The sequence below is a fragment of the Pygocentrus nattereri genome, chromosome 14 (assembly GCF_015220715.1).
Source record: "Pygocentrus nattereri isolate fPygNat1 chromosome 14, fPygNat1.pri, whole genome shotgun sequence".
Lineage (NCBI taxonomy): Eukaryota > Metazoa > Chordata > Actinopteri > Characiformes > Serrasalmidae > Pygocentrus > Pygocentrus nattereri.
This window is the reverse complement of record NC_051224.1, coordinates 20,265,001-20,292,500: the sequence shown is the minus strand read 5'-3', so window position 1 is coordinate 20,292,500 and position 27,500 is coordinate 20,265,001. Positions and strand designations below refer to the sequence as shown.

Below are 27,500 nucleotides of genomic sequence, written 5' to 3'. Positions count from 1 at the left end.
GAGAGAGAGACAGAGAGAGGGAGAGAAAAAGGGAGAAAGAGGGATGGAGAGAGAGGAGAGAGTGAAAAGAGAAAAGAGAGCGAGGGAGAGAGAGAGAAAGAAAGAAAGAGAAAGAGAGGGAGAGAGAGAGGGAGAGACGGTGAGAGAGAGAGAGAGAGGGGGAGAGAGGGAGAGAGAGAGAGAGAGAGAGAGAAAGAGAGAAAGAGAGAGGGAGAGAGAGAGGAGGAGGAGAGAGAGGGGGAGATGGCGAGAGAGGGGGAGATGGCGAGAGAGAGAGAGAGAGAGAGAGAGAGAGAGAGAGAGAGAGACAGAGAGAGAGAGAGAGAGAGAGAGAGAAAGAGGGAGTGAGAGAGAGGGGGAGGGGGGGGGGGGGGCAGCAAGGAATATGGGCTCCTAAAACTTTAAATGTTTTTGTTGATTGTTTGGAAATGTACAGCAGCCAACAACAGTCTAAACTCAACCTAATGTATAACAGAATATTTAGACTAACTTTGAGGATCTACAGACCAGCAGAAAAGGAGGAAAATGATCTAACATGATCCGGCTATCAACCTGGGCCTGGGCCTGCATTTCAGACAGCACTAGGAGACAGAACACAAACAGAGGAAAACAACAGGCCAGACTGACTTTTTCAGCACTGCTAGTCCTCACTCAGATACATCCTTTGTGAGCCCGATAGAATCTCTGACAGTTAATAATCTTTTAATCTTGATAAGATTAAAAGAAGAGCTGGTCCAGAAAGACACACAGATCATCAGCCTCACAGAACAGCTCCTAAAGGATATGACAAGACACTGCACAGACGCTCCCTATACAAAACACTTTACATCCTGAGAATGGTGGAAAACAGCTAGAGCTCCGCCCCTCCTGCAGTCAGAGTGAGCCAGAGCTCCGCCCCTCCTGCACTCAGGGTGAGCCAGAGCTCCGCCCCTCCTGCACTCAAAGTGAGCCAGAGCTCCACCCCTCCAGCACTCTACAGAGTGAGCCAGAACTCTGCCCCTCCAGCACTCTACAGAGTGAGCCAGAGCTCCACCCCTCCTGCACTCAGAGTGAGCCAGAGCTCTGCCCCTCCTGCACTTAGAGTGAGCCATAGCTCCGCCCCTCCAGCACTCTACAGAGTGAGCCAGAGCTCCACCCCTACAGCACTCAGAGTGAGCCAGAGCTCCACTTCTCCAGCACTCTATGGAGTGAGCCAGAGCTCTGCCCCACCAGCACTTTACTGAGAGAACCAGAGCTCCACCTCTCCAGCACTCTATGGAGTGAGCCAGAGCTCCGCCCTTCCAGCACTTTACAGAGAGAGCCAGAGCTCCGCCTCTCCAGCACTCTATGGAGTGAGCTAGAGCTCCATCCCTCCAGTGCTCCACATAATGAGCCCTCTACATACAAGAACCTACAGGATCATTCCCCTTCAGCCCCTCTATGTTCTCCTGTTGTGCACCGTTCATGTCACATGACAGGTTGACCTGTACAGCCTCACAAAACAGCTTTACTCATGGACTCGGATGGGAAATTTTTAACATCGACAGATGTTTCCAACACACAGAGTAGGAAAATTCTGGTGCCCCACAACCCAAGCAGCACATAAACTGCTTCATCTTGCACAGCTGGGTACACCAGATATCATTATACACACAGGAACAAATGAGCTGCGTTTACGTGAGAAATGTCTCGCACCAGCAGTAATACAGACAGCTCTGAAAGCTCAACAGGAGTTTCCAAACATCACCATCTCCACCTTACTGCCACGAAGAGATGTTCTCTATGAAACGATCAAGGAAATTAATGATATTATCACTACAGAATGTGCCAAGATGACTGGCATTAAAATTGCCCATCATCCAACACTAACAACTGAGCACCTATATGACCACATTCATGTGGATAAAAACAATGCTTGGATGTTAACATATGACCCGGGAGCAGCTATGCCCAACCCTTGGTTCCCAGCACCTTATCTAGTCAGGGGACCAACCAGAATACCAGCAGCACTCGCATATAATCAGTCGCACAGACTACCGTCTGGAGAACAAAGTGCAACTTAAGAGAGACAGACAGAGGAGAGCCCCACCAAACACTGCAACACCCAGCAGAACCTCACAGAACAACTCTACAAACAGTAGAGCCCGGCACAGCAACACTGCACCCAGCAGACCCCTGATCAACCCTTACAGCAGACCCCTGCCAAGTGATGCTACACACTGCACAACACAGGCATCCCCCCAACCCTGCCAACAGCTCTCCTATGCTCAGGTGGTATCCAAAGGGAAACAAACAGACCATCCAGCCTTTGAAGAGGTGAGACAACTACTCCAACTTATCTGCTTATCTGCAACTTATCTAGCAGCTAGACAGCACTGTAATATTAGCTTAAATTGGCTACAAAGAAACAAGCTACCTGTTATCTAGAGATACACTGTTACTGTACTTCTTTTAACAGGTTACTTCTTGGAAACAGAAGAAAAGTAGTTAAAAATAGCAAAGAAACTATCTAGTGATAGGATGCAGTAAACTATATATATATATATATATATATATATATAAATGATAAGTTGATTTTAGTCATGCTGCATAGCAGAGACCGTTTTTATTGATGTAGTTTGATACAGGGGCGTAGCACCAGTTTTTAGTGCCCATGCCTGTCCCCTTCCCCTGGCAAGAAACAGACCACTGTAGTTGTGTCATCATTTTGCAGTTGGCACCATCCTCTTATGCCCATATTAGGAACTTTGGGTCTGCGCTCCATTTCTCTATGGCCAGAATGGGGTTTGTGGTAGATCGCGTAAAGGGAATGACTAAGGAATTGCAGGATACTGCATCTTCAATGAACTTTAACATAATGTCAACAACAACATATTTCAACACCATTCTGCCTGATGAAAAGGCCAGAGATATAGAGAAACTGTCCCTCAGTGTCTCATTTCTATCCCAAGATCAATGTGGTAAAATGACCGGCCATCACTTAATTGTTAAATTATCTTTTATAAAAGAAATATGAGAGCAATATCAATAGGTCACTTAACACAGGTAGATTTAATTCATCTGTGTCGTCATGCAAGCTTGAATTTGTAAATCCCAACAGTCTCAGCAGGGGTTGAACAATTTCAAGTGCAACTGTTTGTAATGCACTGCTCAAAAAAAATAAAGGGAACACTCAAATAACACATCCTAGATCTGAATGAATGAAATATTCTCATTGAATACTTTGTTCTGTACAAAGTTGAATGTGCTGACAACAAAATCACACAAAAATCATCAATGGAAATCAAATTTATTAACCAATGGAGGCCTGGATTTGGAGTCACAAACAAAATTAAAGTGGAAAAACACACTACAGGCTGATCCAACTTTGATGTAATGTCCTTAAAACAAGTCAAAATGAGGCTCAGTATTGATTGTGGCCTGCACGTGCCTGTATGACCTCCCTACAACGCCCGGGCATGCTCCTGATGAGGTGGCGGATGGTCTCCTGAAGGATCTCCTCCCAGACCTGGACTAAAGCATCCGCCAACTCCTGGACAGTCTGTGGTGCAACGTGATGGTGGATGGAGCGAGACATGATGTCCCAGATGTGCTCAATCGGATTCAGGTCTGGGGAACGGACGGGCCAATCCATAGCTTCAATGCCTTCATCTTGCAGGAACTGCTGACACACTCCAGCCACATGAGGTCTAGCATTGTCCTGCATTAGGAGGAACCCAGGGCCAACCGCACCAGCATATGGTCTCACAAGGGGTCTGAGGATCTCATCTCGGTACCGAATGGCAGTCAGGCTACCTCTGGCGAGCACATGGAGGACTGTGCGGCCCCCCAAAGAAATGCCACCCCACACCATTACTGACCCACTGCCAAACCGGTCATGCTGAAGGATGTTGCAGGCAGCAGATCGCTCTCCACGGCGTGTCCAGACTCCGTCATGTCTGTCACACGTGCTCAGTGTGAACCTGCTTTCATCTGTGAAGATCACAGGGCACCAGTGGCGAATTTGCCAATCCTGGTGTTCTCTGGCAAATTCCAAGCATCCTGCACGGTGTTGGGCTGTGAGCACAACCCCCATCTGTGGACGTCGGGCCCTCATACCATCCTCATGGAGTCGGTTTCTCACCATTTTTGCAGACAAATGCATATTTGTGGCCTGCTGGAGGTCATTTTGCAGGGCTCTGGCAGTGCTCCTCCTGTTCTTCCTTGCACAAAGGCGGAGGTAGCGGTCCTGCTGCTGGGTTGTTGCTGGGTCCTCTACGTCTCCTGATGTACTGGCCTGTCTCCTGGTAGCGCATCCAGCCTCTGGACACTACGCTGACAGACACAGCAAACCTTCTTGCCACAGCTCGCATTGATGTGCCATCCTTGATGAGCTGCTTTGAATGTGTCTTGCTAATTACTGCTCACACAGATGCCTTGGTAGTTATTAGGGTCCAGAGTCCAGTACTCTTGTAGATTGGGGAAATAAGCCCCCAGCACCAGATCTCAGAAAAGCAGCCAGACTGGAGAACAATGTTGAACAGCCTGAGCAGAGCCTGCAGCAGCTTGGGGCTGCTGCAATTCAGCATCTGTGTCCTGATGCTGTCGGGGCTTAATTCTAGCGTTTTTTTAATTTGTCTTTAATGTTCTGTTATTCTGAGTTGAGGCTGTCTTGTGGTAATTGGTTGTATAATTTCTTAAAATAATTTTTCCAGATATTTGGATTATCTATGGCCAGGCTTCCAGTTTTTCACTTACCTCAGATGTATTCAATCCATCAAAAACGTTTGGTGTCCAAATGTTGCTCGTTTTAATTGTGGTGAATTCTTAGTCTCCTGCAGAATCCAACTCCCCTTCGCACGCATGCAGATCATATCAAAAAACTGAATCACAAGTTTATTTCCAAATATTAAGAGAAATCATGAATGTAATTTGTAGCATCCATATTCTTATATAACATGCATGGCCATGAAGGGGAGTCCGAATTTGGTACAAGTTGTTGTCTTAAATGGCAGCCCAAAGCACTCAGCTACAATGTTTTCTTATTTTTGTAGTTCACAGTAGTACTGTAACAATAATCTCAGCTCATGCTTCAATTCATAATGCTGGGCTTCTAATTCAGACTATTTTAATAGAGAAATTGGAAAAATTATGTACCCATAGTGTTTCACAACTTTTTAATTAGACTAGAGCTGGAAGCAGGAGTGTGGCGTGTGACATGAACATGCTGGAGTGGGATGTTGACCGGTGCTGTTTGTTGGTGAGCTTTGGTGTTCTAACACTGAAGTTTCAAATGATGTCAAAATTATTCAAACACCTGTTTTCCATGATACACCGTCACACCTCTATGATACACATGATATTTTGCATAGTGATACCACAATGTCACAAGGAATCATTCATTATTTTTGGACATTTAGCAGAATCTGCCTATCAATTTTTTTGTCCAGCAACTTCTCTGCAGCTCCTTTGCACATTTGTTTGTCCATAGCACATCCATCCACAGATTTTTTGGCTTGGCTTTGAGCCACATCATCTGACTTGAGAAACAGTGAGGGCCGAGGGTGGAGGAGTGGGGCCTAGTAAGTGATGTGACTGGGCAAGCCTAGGGTCAGTATAGAAAATGAACTAATGGTCTATCGCCCCTGTTGAATGGGCTAGTTGATGGCAATAAAAAATGGTTGATATTATTATTATTATTAATATTAATTATTATTATTAATAATAATAATATTGACCCAAAAGGTATAGGTATATTGACCTACTGGACAAATGCCTGGTATGCTAGATTTCCCATCCAGCCCTATAGTAAACAACGCTGTTTTTAATAGTGTATAATCACCTGAAACTATGACTCGTTTTTATTAGTTAGAATGAGTCCCTCAAATCTACATAAGGACGTCCTCATCCAACATGATGCGTCACCATGTTTTTCAGCAGCCCAGAATAGACAAACCAAACTTTGGGACAGGAGACGGCAGGATGGGGGAGTTGGCTGCAGTGTACAAACTCACCACTAGATGCCAGTAAATTTTACACATTCATTTATGTTGTAATGTCATCCATCCTGCAAGTGATGTGACTCGGGAGGTGTGTGTTCACAGAGTAGCCACAATATAACTGAGAGCAGCTTATTTACAATACTCCCTTCTATTAACTTGCATCTGAATGTTAATATAATCTTAAACAAAACATAGCACTGCCATCTGAAAGGGCTATCTGTTTTGGGAAGCTCTAAAACATAGCCTAGTAGTTCATACGCAGCTCAAGGAAAATAGGAGAATGTTGAAATAATTCAACAACAATAATAATAATAATATTATTAAAAAAAAACAATAATTAAGAACAACACAAAGTTTTCCAGAACATTTTACTTTTTCTCTCATTTTCCATGTTTTCCATGACAACTGGTCAACTGTTTTTCAGTATGTGTGGGAACCCTGTAGTTAATTTCACTCTCAACATTAAAAACCCCTTCACCCTTAAACACAAAGGAATTTATAAAATTACATTTGTCTATCACAGTGTTTCATGGCAGTGTATCACATGCCATTACAATAACTTGAATTTAAAAAAAGGAATGAAAAATTAATTTTCACAGGGACAGCCTTAGGAATGGTTAAGAAGACATAATCCCATCAAGAAAATCAACAGCACTTCTGAAAAAAGCAGATAATATTTATAAAAAATCTGAAACACAACAGACTCCAAGACGTGCCTCTTTCATTTCTCTGACCACAAGAGTGAGAGAACCTAAATATCAGTGCATGCCTGAGTGTGTGTGTTAGCTGTCCAGTAGCTCCTTTGGTTTGAGGCTCCTTTAAGCACTGCTCCATCAGCTTGCTCAGCTCGGGGAAGAGGGGGAGGTTGGGACAGCGTCTGAAACACAGAACACAAGAAAGATCAGCGCTGGACACCAAGGTGTAGCTTTTCATTGCTTTGTAAACATTTACATGATTTGAATAAGATGACGCTTCGAATATTGTTTTCCTGAGGTTGTGTGGTAAGTATCAGAGCTCATTTACCCACATATTAACACATGCCATGAAATCTGAGTTCCAGTTAGGGATGAATGATTTGGGGAAAATATCTACTTGTGATTTTTCTGACTAATATTGTGTATATTGTAAAGTGCAATTAATTTCTATAAATTAAACTTCAGGCTTTTTTTTGCCAAGACCAAAATATCCACATTTTCTAGCTTAAGGCTTGACCCCTGAATATAGTGTGCCAGACAGCCAGTACGTTGTGGTTGTGATGCCACAACATGGGGATTTGGTTGCCTCTGATTGATCTAACTTATCTATAGGCAGTTCAGAAGTCTCTGTTCCTAAATTTCCCCATTTAACACTCAAGACAATGTTTTAGATAATATAAAATTACAGCTCTTGCAATGTGAAACCTGCACTCTCTTAAGCTGCGATTTTGATATAAATGGAGCCCTAGCTCCAGTGAATGAGAGATGACAGGCCTTTAAGCATTTTTGTTTGTACAGTGTCATTTTGACAATGGTTGCCAGTGAAAGGATGGAAGTTTGAATGCAGTCATCTCTAGACATGCACTACCAAATATAAATCAGCTCTACTTCTAGAGCCTTCACAAGGCTGCTTCAGCAGTGTGTATATATAAAGGTGATCTAAAATAAGCAGAACTCTGTTAAGTCACTGAGAAACATAAGCCTAGAAATGCTGTCGCAGTAAGACGGATAGAGAGCAGTTGGACTGACTGAGCGAGCAAGCGAGAGCGCAAGAGAGAGAGAGAACAAACGCAAGAGCGAGAGAGAGCGAGAGAGAGAGAGCAAGAGAGAGAGAACACACAGCACCTCTGTGAAGAGGAGGAGGACGTGTCTGTTTGATCAGGTTACTCTGAGCTAATCCTTCCATTATCCACAAGAGGGAACTAGAGCAAAACTCCATCTGGAAGAAAGGCAGATAAAGAGACATTAAATCAGAACTAGCCATTATTTGATGATACTATTATAACAGACTGTCATGACAAGCAGACTATATCATGATCGTGGGCAAAGTCAGTAATGAAAGACCACTGACCAGGTTTAGAAGAGTGTTTAAACAGAGTATTTAAGAAGGCCTGAACATGCTAATCAAACTCTAAGAGGGGAATTTCATCGTTTGTTGTTTTTTTTTTTCAAAATTTCTGCATAATTAAATGGTTAAAGATGTAAACCATGTCATTCAGATGTGTTTGATGTGAAAAGTTTAAACTTGGAGTAACTTAAGTCACTGTGGTGGTGCTAGAAACCAGATATCTGAAAAGTTTAATGTCTCACAAAACTATTACAAGAAATGGGTATAAATATGCTGCCTAATGTCTAAAACAAAATGATAGTTTGAAGTAGGTAAAAATAACCTAAAATGTTTCATGGTGAAGAGGTACATGTAGGGTATTGTAAAGCAATACATTTCTTTACAACTATTTTAATATCACATACATTGCATATAAAAATAAAATGGCTGTCTGTGCTGTACACATCATCACCTCTGGGTCTTATCACCACCACCACCACTGTAAAGAAACTAGAGTTGGTTGGTTTCTCTACAATGAATCATTTTACATCAAACCACTCTGAATGACTTTACATCTCAGAGATTGAACTACACAGAAATTTGGACAAATAAGTGGAACTTGTGACTATTTCACTTATGACAGTATAATACCAGAAAGGTAAGAAACTGTTGAAGCACTGAAATGTGACCAAACGTGAACTGAGTAGGTGGTGGTGGTTGGATTCGGGGAGTTTAGAACGTGGAGACAGTGAGATGACTGATGGTCTGCAGTCTGTGCTGAGCAGGCATACACAACAGCTGTTGCTCAACTGAGATGCTCACATAGACACATAGTAGGCAGCATGCTTACTTACACACACACACACACACACACACACACACACAGGAGGGGCAAAGGAACTGAACACGGTGTGGAGCAATAGACAGGCATGCATGGTCTTTACTTACTTCAGACTCCAGCATTCTCAGCCTGCGATCATGGTCTCGAATCTCTGCCATCTGCTTCAGTACGTTGTCCACCCTGCATGCACACACAGAAGATGGCAGCACCCAAATCAGCAAGTCTCAAACATTTTCCATGTCTCATGTTCATGTTTTGCCAGAGTAAGGGTCCCTAAATGGCCCTTGGTGTGCATTTCATGCACGTTTTTGAGTAAACTTAGCAGTAAAAGAAACTGAGAATAACACCTGTTTCACACATATCACCTCTTCATGACATAAGACAAATAAGCTACACTACTACAATTCACACAAATTGGCCAACAAACAAGTTCTACAGACATTCTTTTCCAAATACAGTTGTATGCAAAAATATAAACACAAAAAAAGACATTTGTTTACCCACAGCTTTCTAAATTATGACTGGGAAATATTTTCAAGGCTGACAGCCCTACCAGGAAACATATATGCAGCATGAAAGAAATGTTTAGCTACTTCTTCATTTGACTTTTTTTTTTTGACATTTTAAAATTCAAAACCTGAATTTAGTGTAATTTTTGCAGCGTGGCACATGCAACCTAATCTTTAATGCCGTGCCGCTTCTGTACCATGTCTGGGACACTACTTGTGCAGGCTCTGTGAGTGTAAAGAGGGACTGACTTGGCAGAAGTGCGTTTGAGCCGCTCAGTGTCACTGTCCCGCACTTTCTTGCTTTGTGTGGAGAGAAGATTCTCCTTCTGCACTGCCTCCCATGTATTCAGCCTATTGGCCATCCTGCCTCGGAGCTCCAACACTGATGGATAGAGAGAAAAGTGTGAAAACTGGAAAAATTGGGTGCAATTTCACTTCTTATCCCCTTTTATCCTCTTTATCTTAAAGGAAGGCCAAAAAACAAAAACAAACTGGACAATGTTGTGTCCTCCTGGCCAGGATTCAGACCCTAATGATTAACGTACTGAAGTGTTTGATCTTGACAGAAGGCACTTTGCGAATATTCCTCTTGATGAAGAGGTGCAGGTGGGAGATGATTATGAAGGGCGGCGCAAGGCATGGTCGGGAATGATACTCAACTATCAGGTTGTATCGCTGGAACTTCCAGTGCACATCACTGTGTTCCTGGACCTTGCTAAATGTGTAGCTGTAGAGAGAAAACCCATATGAACCTTCAGTTAATAACTGTTACATATCCCGCTAACAGATACTTCACACACAAATTAACCCATAATACCCTTAATTATTATTACTTATCCACTGTGAAATTCTATACACTCCATATGACGTCAAATATAAAATACTTACATACTACTTCTCAATTAATAAATAAACATACTCAATCAGATATTGGATGTACCTTTTTATTTTTACACCATTTAAAATCAACAGATTTTGTCTTTTATTTTGTATTAATATTTCATGATGAACAGAACAATAGTAATGCTCCAAAATGACTTGCCAAAAACATCACACTCTCCTAGAAATGTTACCATTTTAAGTTGAGTACCTTTATTGTCACTCTAATTGCACTGGACAGTGAAATTATTTTTGTATATCCCAGCTTAGAAGACTAGGGTCAGCCATGATAACTGCACCCCTGGAGCAGAGATGATAGAGAGCCTTGCTCAAGGGCCCAACGGCAGACCCAGGCATTAAACCTGCAACCCTGTGATCAATCAGTTCTAACCACTAACACAAGGTTACTTACTCAATGGCTCAAGTGTCATACCTTATTATCAACATTTCATGTCCACTTCAACCATTAAGAACCCTACATGCAAGATTAGTAACTTACAAACTCCTTCTCTGTACTGTTGGTGAAATTTTTAGCCATGCACTATAAAGGAGCCCTATAGGTTAACAAATATCCAGGACAATGTAATGCAAAATGGGAAAAAAAGACCACGGTGGCAGCTGAATACCTGAACATCGCAATGAGCAAGTTTAGCAACAGGACGTTGGTGACCAGGAGATACACAGACAACAAGATGAGCACCAGCCAGTTAGCTTCAGACTGTGGGCATGGCTCCGCCCCCTCATGGATAAGGGTCACATTGTTTGTGCATGGTTTCTCTCCTCTTTTATGAGCTAGAAAAAGACAGTTCATTAAAGAACAAGATTAGCACAACCAGTTAAAGAACTCAAACATACACAGGGCCAATTTCTCAGACATGAATTAAGCCCATCATAACTCACAAACACACCGTCTATTTCATCCAGTGGAATCTGCCCGTAGATATGCAGGTACGGCCTGTAAAAGACTCGGCGAAACACCCAATAAGGTCTTGGGTCATAAGAGTACAACAGTGCCTGATTAGCCACCCCATAAGCCATCAGCCAGACTCCGAGGAAGAACAAAAAGAAGAATACATCCTTAACCTGTGATAGACAAAGGATTCCAGTAAGGTAAAGTACACAACGTTATGTTTCTGAAAACTTTATCCAACGGCCATTTTCCTCACCATTTTTCCAACAATGATGATTTTGGGTCCCAGTTGTTTGTTAATGGCAAAGATGTGAATGAGTCTAAGAGTGAAGACCATGTAATCCACACACAGCACTGAACGCCCAAACTCATAAGACCAAGGGAACAACCTGCAGCACATAACAAACACGGGTATAAAAATCTAAATGTATCCTAAAATCGAATTGGCTGAGCCACATTCAAAGATGTAAAATACTGGATATCCACAAACTTAATATACATGCACCTTTCACCACCTCACAATAGCTGAATTCTTTAGAATAATGCACCAACTCACTATGAACTATTGCGTTATTAATGGAAGGTTAAGCTGCTCTTATGGACCACTGAGTGAACTGATGGATGAAGTAACAATCTTTGTTTTCTGACAACTTATTTTCTAAAATAAGACTGCAAAACAAATAGGCTAAAAGATACCCAACAGGCTAAACTTCTCCTCAATTAATATGAATACCCTATTAATATAATTGTAATATTTAGTAGTAGTAGAATATAAATCACTGTAAAACTGTAATATAAAACATAAATGCAACTTGAAAAGGTCTTAAACACTTCAGATATCTGTTACCACTATATCTGCGTTAAGCAGTACTAAACCAAGTGTGCTAACGCACAGAAGCGCTATTGGAAGTTAGAATAATCACTGCAGTGGTCATTTCATGAGCAAAACTACTTATAAAAGTGAAAGTTTCTGCAAGAAACACAGCTACATTATCATATTTTCACTATAACACAAAAAATGTAAAAGTTCATCTTAGTGCAGTATACCATGATGGGTGACTGAGATCCTGGTACTCTCAACAGTCCATGGTGGACAACAATTGCATACTCTAAACATACTGCATTTCTTGGTGGATAAATTGTTTATTGCAATTATTAGCAACTTATTTATTCCAAATGTGTGTATTTATTGTTTAATGATGTTCCCATTTTATAAAAGCAATAAGCCACTTGAGGCTGTGCTCTAAAGTGATTTTATGACAGGTAAACTTGTTTAGCATTGTGCCAAAAAAAAAAAAAAGGAACACTCCGCCTCAAGTGGCTTATTGCTTTACCATGCCATTAAACAAATACAGCTATACACACACCTGCAGATGAGCCCAAGACAGAACAGCGAGATGGCTGTGAGGTCAAACTTGTTCCACATGTCTTGGATATATAGCCTCATACTCTGAGAAAAACCTGTACTGCCTGTAAAAAAAGACTGTAAAGAAGGGACAGTCAGAAGAAGTCAGTGTGTGAGAGTGAGAGTGAGAGCGAGAGCGAGAGAGATATGCATGAGTTGATTTGATACCTGTCGAATCTCCTCGCAGACCAGAGTGAATATCCAAAAGTACAAAACAAACTCAACGGTTGCAGGGCCAACTGGTGGTGGAGGCTTGAATTCAATCAACAGAACATAAGCAAAAAGGAAGAGGAAGAGGAAGTACATCAACACATTTCCCAGAAATGAAGTAACCGGAGCAAACCAGAACTGCCGCCATCGATGTAGTATGAAAGGATGTTTGGGAGTGTCAGTTTTCGACCCTGAAACATAAGGGCAAATGAAACATTGCATTAATATTAATATCAATATAATAATAATAATAATAATAATAATAATAATAATAATAATAATTATTATTATTATTATTATTATTATTATCATCATCATTATCATCATTAATATTATTATTATTATTATTAATAATAATAATAATAATAATAATAATAACAAGAACAACAACGTTTATTTATACAGCAATTTGAGATTATCTAACTGTAAAAATCCTAGCAGTTTGCAGTAAGCCTGCCTCAGCTGAGCAACCTGTCACTTCAACAGGTAAGACAGTCACTAGCCCGGCCATTAAGAGTTTTACATGTCCACCCACACCCACCTTTAGGAGCACGTTCCTCAGCATCCTCTTCCCTGTAAAACATTTGGGCAAATCAGAATATTTTGCAGATACATTTCTGGTAACAGGAAGAACTTTAATGTTAGAAAATGTACATGAGATGTGTCTGAATACTGAAAAAATACTGATTACAATTGTGTGAGGTCAGCGACAGATAAGGGTATGGTTTCCAGCTCTCCATCTACGTTGTCTGTATCTGCACCGTGATGGCCATCATCAGGCCTGCTGTCCTCCTCCCTGAGAAAGAGATGAAAAGAGAAGGAAACCAGTAATAAATGGAAGTGTTTCAGGAAAAATGCAGGAAAATCAAAGCACAAAATATCTGTTCATTACAAGTGTTGGGTGAGGTCTGCCATCGAGAGGGCTGTTGTGTTTGGTCCTTCCAGGCTGTCTGTGTGTCTGACCTCATGATCCCTGAATAAGGATTGGAAAGAGTGAGTGTGAAAGAGAGACAGTGACCCTTGGTTATCAAAAGTTATATATGGTCAAGTCAGTAAAATGAGAGCACGCATATTTCACAAAGTTTTGTTGTTGATCAATTTAATTTTTGATTTAAAGTAAGATCCTTTATTAGTCCCACAGTGGGGAAATACACAGTGCTACAGCAGCAAAGGAATAGCAAGGCACTCAAGAAAAAGAAGAACAAAGAAGAGAATCAACAAACAAGCTATTAACCTTATTAATTATTTAACAAGATTACAGTTTCACTCATCATCAAAAAAATAATTGCTCCCAGAAGGAAGTATTGCATTGCAATGCTATTTGGAATAACTTTACAGAATCTACATAAGTCTGGACACTCCCAAAGAATAACACCCCAGCAGGATGAAAGAAGATATAAGAATCCCTGACCTGAAAGTGATGAGGTTTGTGTAGATGAGAGGTGGCAACAGAAATGAGATGACCAGTTTCCATACTTCCGTCCTGCTGCTCATATCCCCCCACCAGATCTTAGACAGCAGAGTCTGCCCAAACCAAGAACAAAACACCATATCAGTGTATGTTATACAAAAACAATATCTGGTGCCCCTAGCGCCTGTTGCCTGTGGTCATCCCAATGTTCCAGCTAAAGAATGGTAACTCTGATCAAGTGAACATTTTCACTGTCTGAAAAGCAGGATGCGTTTTGGGCTTTTTATTTCATTTATATGTAAATTGGGGCTCCAGGCATTTGTGCATTCATGAAATCCGACAAGTATTGTGCCAGTTTCCCTTTTAATGATTAACCCAAAAAGCTGCCCAAGTACTGATAGCACCCCTTGTGGAGAATCTACAGCCTGCAAAAGAGTGACCGAGTTACCATATAAAACTCTTAAAATTATATATACATAAAATATTAAGTAAAGCACATGTCTGTGCAGTCTTGATAGACACACAGTGGCAGTAAAATGGGTCGTATTGATGAGCTCAGTGACTTTAAACTGCCACAAGTCAGTTAGTAAATTTCCGTCCTACTAAATCTGCCCAGTCAACTGTAAGTGCTATTTTTGTGAAATGGAAGCACTTCAGTGCAACAACAGCTTAAAGCACGCTGCCACTGGACTCTGGAGCAGTGGAAATGTATTCTGTAGAGTGACTAATCACACTTCTCTATCTGTCAGTCCAATGGACGAGTCTGGGTTTGGTGAATGCCATAAGAACATTACCTGCCTGACTGCACTGTCAACTGTAAACACACCTGAACTCCATCATGGCTAAAGAAGAGACGAGCATCAGCTGCCACGGCCATCTGCAGACTGGTGACTCCGCCCCACACTGGGGAGGTTCTGATGAGCAGAGTGAAGGAGCGATTCTCGCTGCTCTGGTAACAGGCGCTGAACACATCTACAGGAGACAGGGCACACCGCTTAGTCAAATGAGCCTCACAATGCAGACAAAATAGATCATCACTGTAACGCAAAAACTGCATTCTTATTGTGTCACATGACAACATACGAGAGCGAGAGAGTGAGTGAGACAGACAAAACAGTCAATGATCAATGTTTGTGCAAAATTTGTGTCAAACAATACTTAAAAGGTAATTTACACCAAAATATCTTAAGACTTTTTTATACTTCTCTTGTGAATTATTTAAAGATATGGTTTTTTTTTTAATGATGGCAGTAATTTGAAAGCAAAGACAGTTTGCTCAGTCAAACTCGCATCACAATACTGGCAAAACAGCTGTCTCAGTTGTGCTGGGCTCACACTAAAGAATAAATGAGACACTAGATATAGTATTAAAGCACCTGCAGATGCACTACTTACAGGACACGGTAAGGTGTTTTTAAGCAGTATATACACAAGATGTAAATGGTAACATCACACTAACTGATTTGCCCCCACACCCTGCTCTTCCTCTCCTTTTAGCAGTTTAGCAGTAGAAGAAGCATTGAGAATTAAGTTATAATATATTGGACACCCTGTTAAAAAGAGCTGTTCTCATCTTGAAGTGGATAACCTGAGAAAAATGACCGCAAATAGACGATTACAATAGATGGTGAACAATGACTAATAAGTCATTATATTAAAAAAAAAAAAAGTAAATATTGAACAAAATATCTAAATATATCTTTGTTTAGATTTACATTGTAGAAGTGAATATTGCATATGAAACAACAAACTTAACATAATAGGTGTTTCCAAACCTTTGAATGGTAGTATAAGATGACTGTGTACAGTTTTTGTGAGCTGCGTTTACTCTGACTGGAACTCACCATGGGCCTGTTCTTCAAACTTCTGTGCAAGATCCTTCAATGAAAACTTATTCTCTGTCTCATTTTCCAGCTTCGACAGCTCCCTGAGGATTTTACACGCACTGAGAGCGCTCAGCACAGACTCTCCCGTCTGAGAGAGGAACAAGAAACACTGAGTAAGCAAGTCAAAAACACCAAACATCACCTACGTAATGTCTGTGTGCCAAAGATTCACATGTTTATGCACGGAGAAACAGACAATTACACTGCGGACCACTTCATTAAAATCACCTCGTTTCTACACTCCTGGGGGTCCTGACCATAGTTTACTGGCCAGTAGTCAGTCAAGTATGTACTCTATCAAAGGGTAGCTAACAAAGTATACAGAGAAACAGATGGAATACTTGTCTGTAATTGTAGAACTACAATGTGATCATATATGGTCAGTGGAGCTGGTAAAAATGGACAATGAGCTTAGTCTTTATGAAAGTATTCCTTCCAGCTACCTCAAGGCTCAGTAAAGTAAAAATTAAGGAGGATAAAAGATTCTTACCATCTCCCAGAAATACAAAGCCATTTCACGGCGGTTCTGCAGAACAGCCCAGATAAAGAGTGAAGCCCAGGGGTAGGCACATGGCTTCTCTCCGTACGCCCCATCACCCTGCTGCAGCTTATTCACATACTGAGTGAGAGAAAAAACAATGGGCCATGTTCAGAGGAAATAAATGTTTTAGTAGTACTAATACTACAAATTATAATGATAATAATACATTTGTATTACACTTAGTAATTCTGAAATGCTTACAGTGGCAGAGAACGACAAAATTTAAGTATCACAAAGTATGTCAAGACATTTTTTCATTACATGATTTGTATCACAATATTCAGTTTTTATGCGGTTTGTACAAAAAAATTACACACATGCGCACACACATTTTCTAAAACGCTTATCCTTCTGGGTCACAGAGGGAGTTCGATTGCCATCCTTTTCCAGGCTAAGACCATGGACTCAGATTTAGAGATGCTGATCCGCATACCAAAAAAAAAAAAACATTGACATAATTGATCATGATAACAATAATATTGTTTGTCTGTACAGATTGTATGGCTATTTGTTTAATATATACACCTGTAAGCAATAGACGTTGCTGAACCACCTGACCCTAATCAGGAAGCATGTGTCCACATACTTTTGGCCATGTAGCTATATTATCTTGGCAGACTGACAGAGTCTAGCTACTCTGTAAAGTTTCCTGAATCTGCTTAGTCAGCTCATTTGTATAGGGAGATGGCAGCGCTCTTTGAGCCACATTTTTTTGGGTGCAAATTTCACATTTGACGCTATTTTATTAGAACATTACTGTGCAGAATCAAGTGGAGTGCTCCATATGACTCTAGATTACTTAAGGCCTCTCAGCCCAAGCTGTCACAGATAATATTTGAGGGTCAGTTCAGTACCTTTGCAGCTTTCCTGGTGCTGACTCCCAGCTCCAGGCCGAGCACTGTGTAATAAAAGGGTTGACACACTCCTCCAAAAATTTCCTCTAACAATCGTGAAACCTGGAACACAAAACATGGTACATTTCAGTTGGAAAGGAAAGTTAATACAGATACACATGAAGTTTGGACACCACCAGATGACCACATTTTTCCTGCATTCTCAGATTCCTGTGGGCCACACAGAGCGAGTGCTTGGTGACCTCTGTCTTCTCAACCTCAGGCTGTAGAAATGCCTTAATGCATCGACCCCAAAGGTGGTGGTTCAACCTCTTAAGTTCAGTTTTTGGAATAGAAAATATAGTTTATAAAGTATGCACCAATTTTTTGGGGCTGGAATAAAATCTCAGTCTATAAGCGTGAACATCTACTGTCATTAATGTCTACATTACTGTTCAGCGTCAGAGACCACCCTGCCTTTATTTAATTTCCAGTTTAATCAGCCATTACATATGCAAGTTAATAATCTTTCAGCATACATTTCTGGGGGAAAAAATGGTTATAAGATAATCCACTTGCATAAAGAAGGAGAAAAGCAAATAAAGGTGGTCTCTGTGAGTGGGTGCAAAATGATCTAGTAAAATTTTAACTGCTCTCATGATTCACTGTAACACAAGAACTGCAATGGAACCAACCAGGTCACACACACACAGACTGCTCCCAGTCTGCACAAAGAGGCTACAATGCAGATTACTGTACTAATTAAAGGAAAGTAGATATATTATGGGAAACATACCAAGTTTTAACAAAAGAAGGAAAAAAAAACATGTCATCAAGGCTTAGCAGCAGCATCATTCACATATAAGAAAGCAACATCCAAAACAATGTGATATACATGCTATTAACATCTAACTCTTGTTTTGACTAATGTTAGACAAACAGGATACGACGTCATTCTTTCAGCCCTGAATTGACAATACAGAGACGCTCCAGAGTGAATCCAGCAGAAAGGTTAGCTATGCCTGGCGAAGGTATACCACATCATAGTGAATCGTTAACCACAACCTTCTTAAAAACTAGAGATTTATATAGTGAACTACTATTTGATACTACATAGTGAACCACTACCAAATAGTGAGTTAATTTTGTTTGTGGATGGATCACATTTAGATTTGATCTCAAAATTTGTTGACAATGGCCAACACTTTGATAATGAAGTTACTGATGTATTCACAGACATTAATTATTAATGTATAATGTATGGAGCAGTCATGGGCTGGAGGTTAGAGAACCAGCCCTGTGACTGGAAGGTCGCCGGTTCGATCCCCTCTGCTGACAGTCCATGACTAAAGTGCCCTTGAGCAAGGCAGCTAACCCCCTATTGCTCCCCAGCGCCGTGGATAGGGCTGCCCACCGCTCCGGGCAAGTGTGCTCACTGCCCCCTAGTGTGTGTGTTCACTAGTGTGCATGAAAGTGGGTGTTTTACTGCAAGGATGAGTTAATTCCACAGTGTGCAAACACAGTTGGCAAAATGGTTCTAAATTCACCAAAATTAAATGTAGATTGGGATGTGTATATCATCCATAATCACAGGGCATATTTGAATGTCAAAATGGAATTCTTAAAGTTAAAATTGCTAAGATATGTGCAGTAATTGGACAGAAAATTAACCAGCTTAATGCCTTACCATTAGCCTTACTGAGTATGCAAATGTAAACTAATCGCAATAAACATCTCACTCTGCATGAGATGCTTACCGGGCGACTAATGCCAGTAACTTATTTGAGGGCACCTACTCAAACAGCAGAAACCTACAGGCTCGAATAGTTGCAAAAAGAATTGCACAAGTACGTTACATGTTTGACTTGGGAGACGTTCCATGATGCTACTGAAGGGTGACGCAAAGAGATTAGAGAGGAAGAACTTAAACAAATGCTCCCTGGTGACTAAATCTACATAAAAACCTTCAAGAAAGGTTGGCAAGAACCAAGACGTGAGGGTCCTTCCAAAGTGGTTTTAGCCAGCCCAACAGCAGTCAAGGTAGAGGGTCGGAAGGTGTGGATCCATCTAAACCACTTTTCTGCTGCACCACCAGCACTTACACCACCACAGCCAGCCCAACAAGAAGAACCAGGCAGTGCAGAGGACTCTCCTGAAGAAGGAAAGAGTGGTCCATCCAGACCACGCCCCAGAACCCAAACCCGTAAAACCACACCACCTGACAAGACAGACAGCGACGATTTAGATTCAAGTTCTGACTCGGACTCACAATCACAACCAGAACTAGACATAGACTCAGATTGAGGCTGAGGAGGGTGTGCAGGAGCCCAGCTGAGGTGGGACAAGTGCTGATTGGTCATGCCCACACACTCTGAGCACCAAAATGCTTCAAGAAGGGTAAAAGCTCAACCCGCACCTGCCATAATCTTTAGTACATACATTCATGATTTTTTAGATATGCAAAAATGTCATTCAACTTAAGTTTTCCTTTTGACCATTGTAGACCTTAGCTATGAAAAGGTACTAACTTTGACCATCACAGAAGGAAATACAACCATGTTTAGTTTTGATTTCCTGCTCAGACTCAACTTATGCTTATACTCCAACAATTTATAAGTGCAGATAATTACATCTGTCTTAGTCTCACATACCAACATAGCCCTACCTGGGTCTGTAGATGATGGGATGAAGTATGATGGAACACAGGTGTCAATGGCTATACACACAGGCAGTCCTCATCAAAATGGAGAGAACTCCAGAATAGTCTTACTCTAATACAAGGACATACTTCACACCCATGTTCCATGAATTGCAATCCACTTTTCTTGACCATCAATAATGTTACATAATTAATGAACAGAAATTATGACTTAGGAGCAGATGCCACAGGTTATGATCCAACAGGTAGATTTAAAATCCTGGTGGTTAAACCCAATACAACTACCTGCTCTACACCTGAAATAAAAAAACACTTTCCTTTAGAGACCCAGATGAAGTGATAGCAATAGAAACTGGATTTAGAGACACAAATAGAAGTAAATAGACTGGATACACCACACAGTTCTTATCTGAGGTGCATGTAATGACTGTGTTAACATGCACTGGAAATTCCCACCTGTTAAGAAAATAGGACATACACCATCCATTTCTGAGCCTGCTAAAGGCTAAAGGTTTTACCCAACAGACTGTTGCAGGACGAAATACAGGCAACTTCCCACATTGTGTAGTGACATAACGAGACTGACTTTTCTTCACTGAGCTTTTTGACTATGCTAGTTGCTAGAGTTGACATTTGGTGGTACTGCTTAGCAATCACCTTAAGACCAACTTTACCCAAGACTTGGACGCGTACATGTGCCCTTGCAGTACTTACTATGACAGTAGCGATAATTACTGTACAAGACAGTACAACTCCCCACAGAAACAAGAGGTCGACAACTGTTCCTGGCATTTTCAATAACACCATCTACATTGGTGCCACGTCATCCCTGACGAACTCAAAGCAAGAAATCAAACTGCAGCGGGATTTGAGTAAGTCTTATTCTGGTGGTCAACCATCAACAAGAATGTAGATTGGATCAACTACATGTCAACAATGGTTCATTAATTACACCAGAGATGCTGTGAAGGGACTGGCTGAACAACTTCATGCCACCAGCCTGATGGCTTGGCAAAACAGACTAGCACTTGACATGCTTCTGGCGGAAAAAGGAGGGGTTTGTGTCATGTTCGGTGCTACCTATTGCACATTCATTCCAAACAATACTGCTTGAGATGATTGTCACTAAGGCCTTGCATGGCCTAACTGCTTTAGCTGACGAACTTGCAGAGAACCTGGGCATCGACAACCCATTTTCCAAGATGTTGGAATATTGGTTCAGGAAATGATCAGGATTGTCCAAATCACCGCTAGTGGCCATGACCACAGCTGTAGGACTTCTGGGGACTTGTCGTTGCTGTATCATTCCAAGTGCGTGGGGACTTCTGGAGCGGCTCATCGAGAGAGCCCTAATGAAGAAGGATGCAAGAAATGCGTATCAAATGATGACGACGACTCCTGACCAAGTTGATGACGACTTCTATGAAAATCTGCCAGATCGTCACACTGACACTTATGACATCTGATTGATTGATCGGGCGGAACTGATGTACTGGTGACCTCTCATTTTAGCCTGCAATGTAGCCCTTCAACCTGACGCAAAGTCACGGGGTCAGAAGAGAGAGATTCGTTGTCTACAACTGTTTGTGTTTGTAATTATGTATTTTTAGTAATCATTCTTAACCTTCTTAACCATCTTTATTGATCACTAGTTACTTTATCATTTAATTACTCAACAATGTATTCTGCATTTTTTCTTCACTTATTAAATTCTTATACTGTGCGCCCCTCTTTTACAGTTTATCAACATTTAATCTCCCATTGGGTGAGTCTTAGGGTTCCTAAGCCATTGGCAGGTTCTACATCTTCTTGGAATATCTTCTTGAGTCTGGCTTGCCTAATCTGGACTACAAATTTATTTTAAGTATGTCAGCTTTGTTTATGATTACTATATGAGGTCTTGGGACACAGGGTGTGGTCACCCTTGGAGGAGGAAATGTGGATCATTTAATATGGGTGAATTAGTCTTAGTAACCAAGTAATCTTAGAGTGCAATTTGTACTATGCTTAGTTATTTTGACATATACTCACAAATAATCTTTAAATCTTCTATATCAGTATACCTATGATACCACCTGCTATTCATCAGAAATAGTAAAAGAGAAAGGCAAGCTTACCCTTGAAGAGGGAAGTAAGCTGATAAGAACTGGCAAAAAAATGGGTCTTGAGACAAAGTAATAAAGTAAGTGTCAAACTGATGGCCCGGTATCGCCAGGCTGGGAAAGTTTCAAAAAAATAAATCCCAGGGTTGGCTGGAGATAAAAGCTTCCAAGGAAAGCGTCAAATTAAATAACATGAACCAAAAGTGAGTCATATAGTAAGGGATGGGTATAAGGATATAAAGAAGGATGCTTTGTGATGATCTTTGCCTGTGTGGTTGTCCAGGAAAAATCTTGCCACCTGAAGCTCAATAAAAGAAGAGAGGACCTTTTCCTCCCTTCCACAAGAAACTCAGCGGCTGAAGTCTTTTATTCTACTTTTTTTATTTTTGGTTGAATACTCTTTCATTTTTGTTTATTTTCATGATTAGACAATAATTACAACAAAAACCACAGTACAGAATAGTCTTAGTATTTAAACCTCATATGTTGGGGCTTTGAGCAAGGAGAAAATAGCTGTTGCTCATGACACAGGTCACAGATTTAGGCCTCTCCTCTCACCTCATACAGGCTGAGCCCCTTGGCATGGGGGGACACCTTGGGGGATTTTTTGCAGTTTCCATCAGCCGAGTCAGGGGAGCTGTGGTGCGAGGCAGCGAGGTTGTCCCGTTCCTTCAGCCACTTCTGCAGCAGTGTGTAGACTAGAGTGCTGTCAGGCAGAGACTGGTACAGACTCTCCAGACGCTTGTACGTCAGGTACTGCAGGATGTTCAGACCGTTTTCTGTGAAAAGGCGCACAAACTGGGGCTTATTGTTTACCAGAGCATCTGTCATTAAGTCCTCCAGGTCTTCATACTAAGAGGGAGGGAGGGAGGGAGAGAGAGAGAGAGAGAGAGAGAGAGAGAGAGAGAGAGAGAGAGAGAGAGAGAGAGAGAGAGAGAGAGAGAGAGAGAGAGAGAGAGAGAGAGAGAGAGAGAGAGAGAGAGAGAGAGAGAGAGAGAGAGAGAGAGAGAGAGAAATGAACATTTTAGGCTGGAATGTCAAAATGGCTAAAAAAAAAAAAAAAAAAGATATATATATCATTTTGAATGAATGAAATTATAAAAAGATAAATATTTGGTGCTAAAAACAAATAATGCTCTAAAATGACTATAAAAAACAAAACTCCAGTACCTTTTAAGTCTTACATGTTTTAAAAGCACTACAAAAGAAATCTTGTGTTTTACAGTGACGAAAACAGACAAATCCAGCACTTTAAAATGGATATGAACAAGAAATCTTCAGTGCTTTAAAGTGGCTAAAAGATAAATCACCGGTGTTTTAAAAAGGCTAGAAAAGATATGTATATTTTTCAGATATGTCCCTTACGGTGTTCACAGAAATCTACTGCAGTGAATGTGAATGTACTTGTAATTACTCAAACCTGCCACTGGATGTCGCCATTGAACAGCTCACTCTTGGCAATGTCCACTCTGTTCCAGGCTACAGCCAATTTAAGCTCCTCTGTGTACTCACTGGCATCACTACTGACCTGCTTACAGGCTGTACACACACGGATGTTGACATTAGTGTACTGTGTGAAGTTCATATCAAGGCATAAAACATATGTATGTAAACAAACATACATCAACATCCTAAAGTTTTATAGCCATTAACTCACCTCGGACCAGAGCTTTCAGAATGACCGTGTCAAAATCATCAGGGCCATCCTGATCTCCATGAAACACTGTGATCAAAGATCTGTTCTGATAGATGCTGACAGCCTACAGAGAAAAAGAGAAAGAGAGAGTGTACTGTAAATATATGTGAAATTGTGATTGGTGTGTGAGTCTCCCAGGCTGCTAAAGCTACCGTAAAGGCTAGAAAAGTCACACTGATTAAAATAGGACCACTCTGTCAAAATTAAATAATTCTCCATAGTTTATCGGTTATAGGTCCAGGTCTGCATAGGACAGCATTTGGGTCCAGGCTCGGACCGTGGTCCGCCTATTAGTGACCTCAGCTCTAGTGCGTAGTTTTTTTTTTGTTGCTTTGTTTATCCTCTCAAAAGTTTAACATGTTAGAAATTACCTTCACCTCAAGAACCAAAAAGATGCAGTTTTGTTCTCAGATATAAAACTGAAAACATGGTGCGTTTGTAAAAAGCACTTAAAGTCAAGGACGTTTTCTCGGGCCTGCAGGTTTGTTCGATTTTTCTCTGCTTTTCTTTCACCAAACAAAGAAACACAGACGAACACACAGACAGACAGATCAGTATTCCATGGTCCGCTCACCTGGTCCACAAGTTTATCTAGTGCTTTCTCGGTGGGGAAGTGCTTCTTGACGATCTCTTTGACTCTCTCTCTCTGCTCAGCGCCGGAGCTGTCACGGCCCTCTCCGTCCCCAGGGGACGATGTGGGGCTCAGGTCACTCAACAGCTCAGTGATCATATCTGCTGCTGGACCAGACCCGTCCAGCACCAACCACGGTGTAGCTGTCTTCAGTGACATGTCCACTCTCTGAAATGTGACAGAAGACAAGATGATCAGTCAGAATACAGTGTAAACAGTGTACTGTTAGCAAACCCTTATGCAAAACAGAGAGTTGATTAGGCTAGAGCAGTGTTTCCCAACCCGTTCTGATCCATGTGTGTTCTGAGTTAGGCTGGAACAAAAATGTTGACCAGGTTGGGAACCACTGGACTAGAGAAAAACAGAACTAATAACAAACCTTCAACACAGAAGCCTCTCCAGATATCAGCATGCACAAGACTGGGATCTCAATGTTACCACTACCTGTTGATGTGTTTATTTACATATTTGGGATAGAAGAGGACAAAACAGATGATACAGGTAAAACAATATAGCTGAAGTCAAAGTAAATATGACAGCAATACAATATAATGCAGTAAATTTCATTATATCCTCATCAGCCATTTAGGTAATCTCAAATAGACTTGCTTATGTGGCATCTGACATTTTATAACACTGACAATTTTTTATAGAAATGGACAAAATAGGCTGCTGCTACTGTTTTTAGTTATGCAACGGCCTTCTGTCCATTTTAAAGCTAATTGTATGTGAGAGAACCACATAAGCAAGTCTATTAGAGATCATTTAACAACCTGATGCAGTTAAATTCAAGTGAGATGATTTAGGCAGTTAGCACAATGCCAATTGTTAAAAATAAGCATAGCTTGAGTAAAAAAATTAAAGAAGCAAATGTCAGACACCAAACATGTCTTTGTTTGACGTAAGGGGTTAAACTCTAAGTTTTTTTTGGCTGAAATGGAATTAATGGTAGCGTAGGGCTGTTAATGCAAAGAATAATCAATTAAAAATATAAGTTATTGATGAACTGAGAGATTAATCTGCTATTTGAACGATTAACAGGCAATTGGCAGGACATTTAACAAGTTCTCCACAAGGGGCAGTTACAAGCTCTGAAGACCACTTTTGTGTGTATGTCTAAAAAAGAGGAAACCCACACAAGAAGGAGCTTATGATTGTAGTTCCACATTTCATGCATATAAAGTAAAATGAAATGTTTGGCATTATAAATTTCATGTACATGATTACTTGATTAACCACTAAGATAACAGCTCAATTATTTGATTGCCAGTACAATTAATAGCATAAGGCTTAGATTTGTGGGGGCAGAAGGAATGGGTTTCATTCTCATGTTTGGAGGGAGATTAAAGAAGAGAGACCCTCCGCCCATCACATCTTTATATCCCTGTGGATAGACTCATGGAAAACGCAGTCTGTAAATAGTCAGTATGTTTCATGTTATTTTACAGTAGCATTTTCTGATGTTCAAGACTGTCAAAGTCATTGAAAAGTGAGGTAAACCAAGGCCGCTAACTGTGAAGACACCACCAGCTTGTAGCTCTCCTCCTGAATTAAAAACACTAATTCTGCATATTAGTTTATTAGCCATAGCTAGCTCAGTAGTTAAGCAGGTCTGGCTGATATATTTCCTTTTTTAGACTGAAAAAAATCTTCTACCTCTAAAGCTGTACTACGTCGTCTGTGACAACTACATGTCTTGTTAGCATTGCCAGGCGTCCGGTTTGAGCGCCAATGTGGTGCCAACTGGAGGTTAAAATGTCCAGATCAGTGTAACTCTAAAAGGTATGAGCAATGCATTCTCCCTAAAGTTGACATGAAACCTACGTTACTAATCAACAGTGACAGCTCTATGGCAGACACAGTACTGACTCAAAGTCTGTAGTTATAACATCCGTTACCCACAGATGAAGGATTCAGCTACTATTATCTTCACTGACAGCTAGACATGTTTGGCAGCTACAGAAGTCTGCCAGAAATGAAAATGTAGGTGTGGCCTCTCATTAAAATCCATCCCATACTTTCATTCCTCAGACAGCCTTACATAATCGACACAGATGACTTTACAGTCCATGGGAAAAAGGCACAGCCTGTCTGCCTCTGTCTGTCTACTTCATATTTAGATCAAAGAATTACAGGAAGTCCACAGGGAGCTCCTCTCAATTGTGTCCTAATTTCTGGCTCACTACCACCTCACTCAAATCTGCTCTGTTCCTCTAATTCATAAATAAGGCTGCATTTACAAAATGGAAATCAAAGAAGGTTCATGTTTGAGCCTCCTTCCAAAGTTTTCCACCATGCATGTTTAATAATTTCTTTAAGTTTAACCACAACAAAAAACAAAACACTTAACTTGTGTATTTTTAATATATTGGTTTTAATATACATGTGCCGCATGATGGTTGGCTTCGTCTCTCACCCCAGATTCCGGTGCGCTGATGGGATATGTGGTCCTCCAGGTGCGTGATAAAGTTCGTTTCCCCACCCCTGCGGCCTATACTCCCATCATCCACCAGCAGGAAGGCCTGGTAGTTATTGTCCAGATAGTAGGAGTCTTCTGATATATTCTGAACGTAATATCTTGCTGGGAAACTTCCCTGAAATGCGAAATAATGGAACACGGTTCTTAGAAATTCTTAAAAACATTTAAAACTAAGATTAAGACAAAGTGACCCTTATTAGTCCCACATCGGGGAAATTTCACCTCCGCATTTAACCCATCCGTGAAGTGAAACACCACATACACTCTAGTGAGCACACACACACTAGGGGGCAGTGAGCACACTTGCCCGGAGCAGTGGGCAGCCCATTCCATAGCGCCCGGGGAATAGTTGGGGGGTTAGGTATCTTGCTCAAGGACACCTCAGTCATGTGCTGTCGGTTCTGGGTATTGAACCAGCAAACCTCCGGTCACGAGGCTAGTTCCCCAACCTCCAGCCCATTACTGCCCCTATTACACTATTACTGGATATGCAATATCATAAAATATGTATGCACCTACACTACTT

At 41.0% G+C, this 27,500-nt stretch overlaps 1 protein-coding gene and 1 long non-coding RNA gene across 2 annotated transcripts in view; one reads left to right on the top strand and one right to left on the bottom strand.

The window, feature by feature from the left end:
• LOC108427367 overlaps positions 1-17,828 on the top strand; it is a 46,835-nt gene extending 29,007 nt beyond the window's left edge. Inside the window, exons 4-5 of the long non-coding RNA XR_005131414.1 lie at positions 16,062-16,146; positions 17,635-17,828. This is a non-coding gene — a long non-coding RNA (uncharacterized LOC108427367). The remainder of the gene's footprint in view (positions 1-16,061; positions 16,147-17,634) is intronic.
• Positions 6,312-27,500, bottom strand: part of trpm4a (transient receptor potential cation channel, subfamily M, member 4a) — a 42,190-nt gene continuing 21,001 nt past the window's right edge. Inside the window, exons 6-29 of the mRNA XM_017697429.2 lie at positions 26,912-27,089; positions 24,875-24,939; positions 24,439-24,663; positions 23,826-23,928; positions 23,589-23,707; positions 22,727-23,020; positions 17,429-17,530; positions 16,524-16,652; positions 15,992-16,121; positions 14,974-15,119; positions 14,148-14,260; positions 13,629-13,709; positions 13,428-13,532; positions 13,278-13,309; positions 12,695-12,927; positions 12,489-12,604; positions 11,378-11,510; positions 11,120-11,294; positions 10,838-11,003; positions 9,878-10,059; positions 9,582-9,714; positions 8,931-9,003; positions 7,781-7,874; positions 6,312-6,837 (exon numbers count right to left, since the gene is read on the bottom strand). Coding sequence (XP_017552918.1) covers positions 6,803-6,837; positions 7,781-7,874; positions 8,931-9,003; positions 9,582-9,714; positions 9,878-10,059; positions 10,838-11,003; positions 11,120-11,294; positions 11,378-11,510; positions 12,489-12,604; positions 12,695-12,927; positions 13,278-13,309; positions 13,428-13,532; positions 13,629-13,709; positions 14,148-14,260; positions 14,974-15,119; positions 15,992-16,121; positions 16,524-16,652; positions 17,429-17,530; positions 22,727-23,020; positions 23,589-23,707; positions 23,826-23,928; positions 24,439-24,663; positions 24,875-24,939; positions 26,912-27,089 — 3,162 coding nt within the window. The 3' untranslated portion in view covers positions 6,312-6,802. The remainder of the gene's footprint in view (positions 6,838-7,780; positions 7,875-8,930; positions 9,004-9,581; positions 9,715-9,877; positions 10,060-10,837; positions 11,004-11,119; positions 11,295-11,377; positions 11,511-12,488; positions 12,605-12,694; positions 12,928-13,277; positions 13,310-13,427; positions 13,533-13,628; positions 13,710-14,147; positions 14,261-14,973; positions 15,120-15,991; positions 16,122-16,523; positions 16,653-17,428; positions 17,531-22,726; positions 23,021-23,588; positions 23,708-23,825; positions 23,929-24,438; positions 24,664-24,874; positions 24,940-26,911; positions 27,090-27,500) is intronic.